The following is a 10,473-nucleotide window of genomic DNA, read 5'->3' as shown; positions in this document are numbered from 1 at the left end:
GGCTGGGCTTTGCCCTTTGCTAAGTTCTAAACTCTTAGCGCAGGCCCCCGCACATAGTGGGTGCTCGATCATGTTTTGTTGAAAAAATAACGGATAAATGTGAGTAAATGGCATTTGGGTCAAAAAATAGACGGAGCCGACAGGATAGGCTCGGGCGAAAGAGGTTAGGGGATGACAGCTGTGGCCAGGCTGCACTGAGGGTGAGGCAGGGAGGGAAGGGGCTGCCGGGCAGCTATGAGAAGCCGTGCCAGCCTAGCGCTTTCCCGAAGGTGGGCCCAGGTGGCCAGGGGCTGCTGATCATGACGTGTGGCTGAGGACGGTTAACTGGGAGCAGGGGAGACTGAGGACAGCCATAACTCATCAGAGCCTTCGCGCTGCTGGGCTTAATGTGCAGTCATGATTCGAGCCTTTGGCACTTCGGCCCCTGCACGATTGAGATCCCTTTGTGCACCTCTGTGTACGGGGACAAATCAGTTCGCCCGTGGGGGCCTAGCATTCAAATCCCCAGACTGTTTCAGCATTCTCTCCTTCTCCGTATGATTATTTATTTATTTATGATTCATTTATTTATTTTTAATTTTTATTTATTTATTTACTAGTCCACAGAATCATCTTTATTTATTTAAAATGTCACAGAATCGTCTTATTTATTTATTTAAGCTCTCCGCCCAGCATGGGGCTCAAACTCACGACCCCGAGATCAAGAGTTGCACGCTCTACCGACTGAGCCAGCCAGGTGCTCCTGACTTATTTTTTTTTTTTAACAGAAGAAAACATGTTACAGCAGCATTTGAGAACCTGGAGATTTAAGAAGTTCCCTGGGTGTGACTGTCGTGGATGAGAATTCATTTCTGTAAACAAATCCCTATTGATGCCTAGTGCATGCCAGGCCCCGAGCCGGATAGAGTGGTGGCCAAGTTATGACCAAGGGTTTAGTGGGCGGCTCCGTGGGGCAGTGGTCTGAGCTGGGTGGTGGTCCTGGGTCCAGCCTGATCAGCTGTGTGGGTGGCCTTGAGCAAGTCACTCACAGGCTTCGAGGTCATCTGGTGCAATCTCTTAGGTTACCCAAGGGTGCACGGTCTCTGCACCCCGCCCTCCCCCTATGGGGCCTCAGGCTCCTTAAGCGTAAAACGGGGGCACTGGGCAGATGACGTCGAAGCTCGCTTTAACTTTCATATTCTATGACACTACAAATACAAGGAAGTTCCAGGGAGGTGGATTGGTACCATCCCACCTGTGATCTCTGCCCTCGGCCCTCAACGCTGGGGGGAGGGGTAGTAGAGTCCAGTCCACAGAGATGTTTCTCAAACACATGCATGGGGCCTGGAAGGAAGGCGCCTGGGTTTGGAGGTGGGTCCACGATGGGATCCCATCCATTTCCCAGATTCTCTTTCTGGACCCTGCTCCATGCTGCCCCTCTCTCTTCAGTGCATTCAGATCTCCTGCTTCAATCTTTTCTCTCTTCTTCCTCACCTGGCCCCTCGGTCCCTTGATCTCTTTTGTTTTCCCCATGGAAGGAACCCCACCTCTTCTTTCCCTTGAGGCCATGTGTCATTCAGCTTCATTCGGGGGTGTGCCAGGTGGGGCTAGAAGAAGGAGGAAGGGGCTTCTAATCCTCTGCAGGGAGGGGAGACTTGCTCACCATTGCCTGGCCTGGGGGTGCATTGCTAGGACTGACTTCCTCATAGCACGTGTCTTGAGTGTTCATTATGCTGAGTCCCTGTTTGTTCTTGCTTTCAGTTGCATTATCGAAGGCCCAGTCTCCTAGTTTTGGGGGCCACCAGGCTCTAAGAGCAAGTTGGGAGGCAGGCAGAAATAACCCTCCCACCATGTAAAGAAGGAATTTTAGAAATTTCTAGAAGCCAGAGCTGCCCCACCCTGCTTGCCAGCAATGGAGGAGTTTCAGTGGTGGTGTCTGGTTGCCTTCTCCCAAGGGTCCTGTACTGGGTGGGGGCTCACGGAATACCAGAGGGCAGAGGCAGAATCTATCCTGGGGGAACCCCGAAGTATCCGTGTCTGCTCCCAGCACCCCAAGGGATATTTGGTGCCTCTGATTTGTAACCTGACCCAGGCCGTGTGTGACCCAAGTGGATGGGCCTGGCGCTGTACGTCTGGGGAAGGAGCAGGGACATAGGCTGGGCTTGGAAATGCGCCACTTGCCCAGATCCTGGATGGAGATGCCTGGTTTGAGTGGGGTGGTGCCTTGTGGATGATTGCTGGGTTGAGCAAGAGAAGGGACTTGGGCACCCTGTTTTTCTGTTTCATTTCCAAATCCCGGAGCGTCTTTTAGCCAAGACGACAATAACACGTTTATTAACCTCGTAGCTTCTCCTCGTGCTGCCAGGTGCCTCCCTTCTCCAATACCGTGGGTAGATTCTCCCTTGAGAAGCGTCACACTCCTCTGTCCAGCATCGTCAGGGCACTCGGATGCTCCTTCTGAACCCCGTCTCTTCTTCCCCATCCCCCATCTCCTTCTCCGAGAAAACTTCCTTGAATGACTGTCAGTGACTGCTCGGGGGCCCTCGCTCCCCACCCCCAGCACTGGAGTCCAGGTCTCTGGCTGTTTCCTTGTCTTTGGGACTTGCCCAGCTCTCCGGCCGGCCTGGGAGCTCCGAGGGCAGGGTCTGGGCCTCCTCTCCCTTGGTCTCCGCACGTGCTGGGCCCCTGTTCTCCAGGCGTGTCAGAATAGGTCAGCAGGAGCCAGTGACAGACACAGTCAGGCCACGAGCATCTTGCTCCCCGAGGCCCAGCCCAGGCCCGGGAGGGGATAAAAGTCTCGTGCTGGGGCCTCGGGGCAGGAACTCACACACCTCGATGATCGTCTGTCTGTCTGCAGCTGTGTGACCTTCCGTCTCTGCCATGTCTCGCGTGTCGTGCCGGGCCCGGAGGGGCTTCAGCGCTCACTCAGCCTGCTCTGCTCGCCCGGGGGGCCGCAGCGGCGGGGGCAGCTTCAGCAGCAAGAGCTTCAGTTCCTTCGGGGGGTGCAGAGGAGGCTTTCGTGGGAGGGCTTGGGGATCAGGGGGAGGACCTGGCGTGCGGTTTGGGGTGGGCCGTGGTGGGCCCGGGCTTTCCCTGTGCCCTCCGGGCGGCATCCGGGAAGTGACCATCAACCATAGTCTGCTGACCCCACTGAAGATTGAGATCGAGCCCCAGTTCCAGGTGGTGAGGACTCAGGAGACCCGAGAGATCAGAACCCTGAACGACCAGTTTGCTTCCTTCATTGACAAGGTGAGGGTCCACTCAGCTAAGCCCCTGTCTCTGCCTCCCTCGGAGGAACTGTTCTCGATGGATTTGGGAATGGGTAAGTCTGCTCTGCTACCACTTTTCTCATCACTTCTGCAGCAAAGAAAGTCCTTCCTGGTCTAACTACAGGCTCTCTGGTTATGCGGAGGCCCCGCTGTTCTGTGGTTGGGGCTCAGGAACAGAGACGAGCCGTTCAGCAGTAGGCCCTCTCCCGTTAGCCGTTCGCCATCATTTTGATGCACTCAGAGTCTCCTGGGAGGGCGTGAGGCTGCCCCTGCCCAGGCTGCATTGGGGGGTAGGGGAAAGGTGGGCAGACAGGAGGGCCCCTGAGGCTTTCCTTGCCAGAGCCTGTGGCCGGGGAGTCCCACGGGAGCCTCAGGGAGCCTCTGCTTGGGCGGCAGGTGCGCTTCCTGGAGCAGCAGAACAAGGTCCTGGAGACCAAGTGGGAGCTGCTGCAGCAGCTGGGGGAGAGCGACAGCGCCCCGGCCCTGGAGTCTTTCTTTGAGGGCTACCTGGCCCAGCTCACATGGCGACTGGAGCAGCTCCAGAGTGAACGAAAGGCTGTGGATGCCGAGCTGAAGTCCTGCCAGGACCAGGAGGAGGAGTATAAGGCCAAGTAGGCAAACCCCAGTGCGCCATGGGGCCCGGGTGGGGTCCGGGAGGGTTTGGATCGGGGCTGGCAGCTGGAGGGCCTCCCCCATGCTGAGCTGCCAGAGACACAGGACTGGCCTCCCCTCCGCAGCCCATTCCCTCTGATTCCCGGGTGCCCCCCCGGGGCAGGTAAGGAGGCCCCACAGTCCCCGATGCCCAGGTCTGGAGAGCGTCGGTTCCAACAGACCCAGCTGCGAGGGCCATGTTTCGGGTCAGGGCTGGGAGGGGCTTCTTTAAACAACGCCTCAGCGGGTTTTTCCTCGATAAATTCCTGTTGAGCAGGCTGTAGGCTACAGTGACTCAGATGTTCTCTGGTCTGGTGGTGGAAGGGAATCCATTTAGTGGGACCATCCCCAGGCGTGTGGCATGATTCACAGCTGGGCTGTGTTTCTGGGTTCCCCACCAAGGTCACCTGGTGGTGTGGAGAGAGCCCCGGACTAACAGGAAGCTTGGGTTTGGTGGCCGCGAGCCACACAGCGACCCTTTTACCTTCGCCGGCCTCGGTTTCCCATCTGTAAGCTGGGAGCGTATTCTTACCACCCAGGGCCACTGCGAGGATGGCGTGGGAGGCGGAGCGGGTGCTGGAAAGAGCCCAGGAGAGCTGGGTTTAGCTCTGCTGGGGCCACCTACTTATCGATGACTTGGGCAAGCCGTGTCATCTCTCTGACGAAAGCCAAACTGCCTGCTTCACATGATGATTGTGAGCGAGTGAGAAAAGGTGTTGGAATGTGCCTTAGAGACGTGAAGGAAAGTGGCCTCGTGTGGTTAAGTGGACATGAGCTGCAGGAGTGGAGACGGACGTAGCCAGGATGTGACAATGACTTCCTGATAGGAAAGGCCGAGGAGCGGGCTGGTTATGTGTCCTGCTTGGGAGTGTCTAATGGTGGCAAGGGGGGTCTTTTCAGGGAGGTCGGGCTTGGAGGAGAGGCATGGGCTCTGATCTCCCAACCTCAGGCAGCGTCCCTCTGTACCTATTTGACAGGTATGAGGAGGAGGCCCACAGGCACGCCACAGCTGAGAACGATTTTGTGGTCCTAAAAAAGGTGACGGTGGGGGTCAGCTGCTTCCCTCGGATCCCGAGCACCCACCATGCACAAAGCTCAGTCCTGGGCTGGGACGGCGGGGGGTGGGAGAGCCTAACGCAGCACATGGCATCAGGCTGCCCGCAGGGGACCCCCAGGGAAATGGGACACCTATGTAGACACAGGGACCCCAGAACAAGATCTGATGGAAGGACCATATGATGAGCTCTGGGTGTCACTGTGGGAGAGGGTGGGGAGGGAGTGGAAGATGCAGAACTGGTTGAGAGTAATCAGGGAAGGCTTCCTGAAGGCGGTGTGTGCCAGTGTCAGGCAAAAGGAGAGCAGGGCGAGGGGGGCTGGAGGAGGAAGGAATGGGTCTCTGGGGATAGCTGCGGGTGAGTATTGAGCAGTGTGCGAACAGAACTCCTGAGCCAGAGTGGGACCCACAAATAGGAAGTGGGGGTACATGGTTTCTGTCTTCCTGTCCCCAGGATGTGGATGGGGTTTTCCTGAGCAAGATGGAGCTGGAAGGCAAGCTGGCGTCTCTGCGAGAGTACATCTGCTTCTTGAGGCAACTCTATGAAGAAGTGAGGGTCTGCCAAGTGCAGGGTGGTCTGCTGAGGGCCGGCGGGAGTGAGGGGAGGGGACAGGGCCAGCAGCCTCCCTGGCTACAGTGGGAGTGGCCGGGAGGCAACGCCTGGTATCCAGTCATTCAGTCATTTGACAAACAAACATTGAGAATGTACTGCATGGATTGGTAGGCACTGGAGAGGCACTAGTGAATGACCAGGCAAAAATCACGACGCTTACTGTCTGTTGGGAGACAGTAGACAGTAGACAATCCCAAACAATAGACCTAGTAAAGAAGTAAATTATATAATATGTTAGAAGGTGATCTATGCTACGCAAACAGGAAAACCGCTATGGCAAACAGGGACAGGGGGCTTAGGAATGTGTGTGGGGCGGTAGGGCAGTGGTAATTTCAAATAGGGCGGTCAGAGTGGCCTTCTTTAGAAGATAAAGTTAGAGCAAAAACTGGAAGGAGGTGAGGAAGTTAAGCAGGCAGCTGGAACCAGAGGTTCCAGGCAGAGGGAAGGGCCCCCAGGGGCGCGCTGGTATGTTTGTGGAAGTAAGGAGGCCATGGGGGTTGGAGCAGGAGAAGGAGAGCGAGAGGGTGTGATAAGCAGTCAGAGGAGTGATGGGGACCAGGAGATTTCGAGCTTGCAGGCCACTTACCTTTCATGTCCAAGTTGCTAGGGGCATTAGACATCACCTTCTACAACCCTTATTTTCAGATGAGGACACAACAGGGGGCAGGGCGTGCTCAACCACCCAGCGGAATGAGGGCTGCCCCTGATGGATTCATGGGCAGGAAGTCAGGCATCCTGCCCCCCTGCCTGAGGCTCCAGGGGGAAAGGGAGTGGGGGCAGGTGGACACTGAGTCAGTCTTCCCTGCAGGAGCTGGGCCAGCTCCAGACCCAGGCCAGCGACACGTCCGTGGTGCTGTCCATGGACAACAACCGAGGCTTGGACTTCAGCGACATCATTGCCGAGGTCCGCGCCCGGTACGAGGAGATCGCCCGGAGCAGCAAAGCCGACGCGGAGACGCTGTACCAGACAAAGGTGCCAGAACAGGGGGCGGCACTGGGCGAGAAGAGGCTGGGTCTCCCTGCCCATGCCCCACAGTGGTCGTCCACCTTGGTCCCCTTGGGGCAGTTCTGATAACCTCCCTGGAGCTCCGGGACTGGGTGGCACGGCCACTTCCTGTCTCCAGGAGGGGGCAATGCAGGGAAACCGGGCGAGACCAGCCCGGACTGTTGCAAGCTCATCCCGCCGTGTCCTCGCTTCAGCGTTTAACTCGCGTTCCAAGTGAGGACGTGAGGAGGCACAGAACTGGGGACGTGGTGTTTCTCCTGGTCCTGGGGTCAGAGGCGAGGGTCCTCTCAACCAATGGTGTCACCTCCGTCCCCCTCAGTACCAGGAGCTTCAGGCATCTGCCCGGCTTCATGGGGACAGCATGAAGGAAACCAAAGTCCAGATCTCTCAGCTGCAGCAGACGAGCCAGAGGCTGCAGAGTCAGATCGAGAACCTCAAGAAGCAGGTGAGGCTCCCAAGCTCCCCAGGCCCCTTGCTATTACCTGAGGCTCCCAAGCTCCCCAGCCCCTTGCTATTACCTTTGTGCCAGGGTCACTGCGGGCTTTGCGTGCAGGTTTCCTAACTAGCTGGAGCTTCGGATACTTCCGGTGGAGAGAACTTCAAGCCCCATCGTGGAGGAATTTGGCCTCCCTCCTACGACTTCAAGCCTGTGTGCATTCTGCACTGAACAACTCCAGGGGGCGCTGCTCGTGCTGCCTTCCATGGCCAGGCGTACACCTTGGTTTTGGCTCCTAGGCGAGAGGGTCGATCCATCTTTCTTGTCTTATTTTCTTGTCTTTCCTTACTCTTACTCCTCAAGCCCAGTGGAGACTCTAGGGCCAGGGGCTGACTTCCTGGGTCCCGTGTTGGGGAGGGTGAGAGCCGGGACCTCAGGAAGCAGGTGAAATGGTGGGGGGGACGGTGAGCCCTCCTGAGGCAGATCTTTGCGCAGGTTGGAGGTGATGCTGTTGGGGCCTGGCGTGGGATGGAGCGGGGAGAGGAGGATGGAGAGGACGCGGTTCCTCGCTCGTCCCGGAGCCCTCACTTCTAGATGTGAAGGATTACAGACGCTTCAGCTTTCAAGTCTCTTTGCATTCACTTTCCCCAAACCCGAAGAATCGGTTTTGGGATCAGCAGAGGGTTGAGAGCTGAGACTACAGAGTCGGGCGGTTTCCTCAAGCACTTTAGCTTGATTCCCAAGGCACGTGCATGGCCCGTCTACTCGCAAGTGGGGCCCTCCCGGGAAAGCCCTTGGAACTCAGGTCATTCAAAGCCCAGACTCAGTCTGCACCCATCCCCACCTGCTCTCCTTTGGCATGCGATGGGGGACCGAGATGAAGGTGACCGGGTCCTATTATTCAGTTTGCTGCCACAGTGTTTTTGCCCATACATTTGAATTCCTTGCTTTGGAATTCCGTGTGTGTGTGTGTGTGTGTGTGTGTGTGTGTGTGTCTATTAAAATGCAGATTCCCAGGCCTCTGTCAGACTCAGGGAATCAGCCTCTAAGGGTGGAGCCCAGAAACCTACTTTCTGACTCAGTTTACCCAAGTGACTGTGAGCATCTCAGCCCAGCAGCCCGCACTTAGGAGGGCTACCACGTCCCCACAGCTGGGAACCACAGCTCGGGCACACTGCAAGGCGCCTTGCCTGCCAGAACCCCTTTTGGAACACAGTCCCCCCCTTACTCCTCCTTTTCCTGCACAAACATGACGGACTGGACTCCCCTGTGCCAGCCCTGGGCAGAGCCCCGCGGGCTGGGCTGGGGGACTAGCTGGCAGCTAGCTGTCCTGGGTTAGGGACCCAGCTCCTCCACTCACTGCTTTTCGGAATCTCAGTTTCTTCATCTGTAGAGTAGAGATGATGTCCGCGCCCCCCCCCCCCCACGGGGTGCTTGTGTCTAGAATAGAATAGAATACTGAGGCTAGAATGGGAATAGAATAATGAGAGCCCTTAGGGAATGCCTTCTTTCCTGACCCTCAGGGGTCAGTCAGCTAGACGGCCAGTTAGATGCGGATGTTGCTCTCCTTCTGGGAGTTTTCTATCAGATCAGAGAGATAAGTACAGAGTGTATTTGTCAAACCAAAAACTGAGGCACGTGATTTGATATCCTTTAATAACAGGACAAAGTACTTGAACGGGTGCTGAGGGATGAGTTTCCTGTGGCCGCTGTAACATGGTACCACGGACTTGGAGCCTTGAAACACCAGACCATGTATTCTCTCAGTTCTGGAGGCTGGAGTGTGGACTCGGGTGCTGGCAGGTGCACTCCCTCTGAAGGAGCGGGGTGGGCGAGACCTTCCTCGCCTTTTCCTAGCCTCTGGCAGCCCCGAGAATCCTTGGCGCTCCTTGTCTTACGGCTGCATCACTCTGCCCCTGCCTCCATTGTCACGTGGCGTCATCCCTCGTATCTGTCTCTGTGTTTTGTCATCTTTTTCTAGGGACACCGTTCATGGGAATTAAGGCTCATTCTCCATATAGTATGATATCATCTTGAGACCCTTAACGAATTACATCTGCAAAGACCCTATTTCCAAATAAGATCACAGTCTGAAGTTCTAGGTGGACATGACCTTTTGGGGGACACTATTCAACCCACTCCAGGAGTTAAGGAAGCAGAAGGGGCAATGCTTTCCCTTAGAATGAGAGGAACCGGGGGGAGGGGGATGACCGTGGATAATTTTGAGCTCATAAGGTTGTGGTCTACCCTGGGCTCTAAGCTCTAGCCGCAGTAGTTTCTTTGGGAGGTCGTGCTGGACTTGCAGCTACTTTCTCCCTCATTTCTACACCCCTTCCAGAATGCCAGCCTGCAGACCACCATCGCCGACGCCGAGCAGCGGGGGGAGATGGCCCTCAAGGATGCTCAGGCCAAACTGGCCGAGCTGGAGGCCGCCCTGAGAGCGGCCAAGCAGGACCTGGCCCGGCTGCTGCGCGAGTACCAGGAGCTCATGAGCACGAAGCTGGCCCTGGACGTGGAGATCGCCACCTACCGCAGGCTGCTGGAGATGGAGGAGAGCAGGTGGGCACCTGGGAATATGGGAGAGGTGGGAGAGGAGGATGGACCGGGCCCTGGTGCTCTCCTGGCTGGAGGGGATCCTGAGATGTCCTAGCACTGAGGGCAGCCCATCCTGCTGGGCGGGATTTAAAATCAGGGCTGCGGGTGCATTTGATCTGCTGGGAGGTTAAGATACCTGGGGACACATTCTTTGCAGCCTTTCTGAGCATGCTACCTCTTCTCCTTTCTCTGCCAGGATGTCTGGGGGGTGCAGCAGCCAGGTCTCTATCTGTGAGTATCAGGGGGCTTGGGGAGAGTGGTCCCTGTGGGGAGCCGAGGACCCTGCTGTGACCCTGGTACATTTCTTGGCAGCTGTGGGTGGAGGCAGCACCGTCGCGTCTGGAGGGACTGGCGATGGCCTGGCGGGCACTTGTGGCCTCGGAGGCGGGAAAGGCAGCTTTGGGCCCAGCTGCTCCAGCATCGTGACTGGGGGCTCCAATGTCATCCTGGGCTCTGGGCAGGGCCCTGCTTTCGGCTCCTGCTCTGTATCTGGCTCTGGCTCCAGCTCCAGCTGCCACACCATCCTGAAGAAGACGGTGGAATCAAGTCTGAAGACGTCTGTCACATACTGAGTGGCGGGGCAGCCACTTGCTCCCGTGCCTGCCCGAGCCCTCTCAGCCCTGCTCCCACCTCCACCACCCACCTCCCTGCACAGCCAGCCCCGTGCCCATTGCCCACAGCCTGAGCCAGCCCACAGGGGACTCTGCACAAGTCAATAAAACCATGCCTGCCTGCTGTTCCCACTGTGTGCCCAGTCTGGCCTTGCTCTGCGTACGGATTTGCGTCTCATTTGCCTGCTGTCCGCCCCAGGCCCAGGCCCACCGCGCCCTGTCCTTTGGCCAACCAGCCTCATCCTCTCCTCTCCACAGC

At 57.1% G+C, this 10,473-nt stretch overlaps 1 protein-coding gene across 1 annotated transcript; it reads left to right on the top strand.

Moving 5' to 3' along the window:
- Positions 1–2,859: 2,859 nt before the first annotated feature.
- Positions 2,860–10,181, top strand: KRT78 (keratin 78). The gene is made up of 9 exons (XM_008704619.1): positions 2,860–3,228; positions 3,645–3,859; positions 4,877–4,937; positions 5,408–5,503; positions 6,375–6,539; positions 6,892–7,017; positions 9,347–9,567; positions 9,800–9,834; positions 9,916–10,181. Exons 1-9 carry the CDS (start codon positions 2,860–2,862, stop codon positions 10,173–10,175), a joined length of 1,548 nt encoding a protein of 515 aa, XP_008702841.1. The 3' UTR covers positions 10,176–10,181.
- Positions 10,182–10,473: the final 292 nt, after the last annotated feature.

This window comes from Ursus maritimus, unplaced genomic scaffold, assembly GCF_017311325.1.
Source record: "Ursus maritimus isolate PB19 unplaced genomic scaffold, ASM1731132v1 scaffold_26, whole genome shotgun sequence".
Classification (NCBI taxonomy): Eukaryota; Metazoa; Chordata; class Mammalia; order Carnivora; family Ursidae; genus Ursus; species Ursus maritimus.
This window is presented reverse-complemented; position numbering and strand designations above follow the sequence as displayed.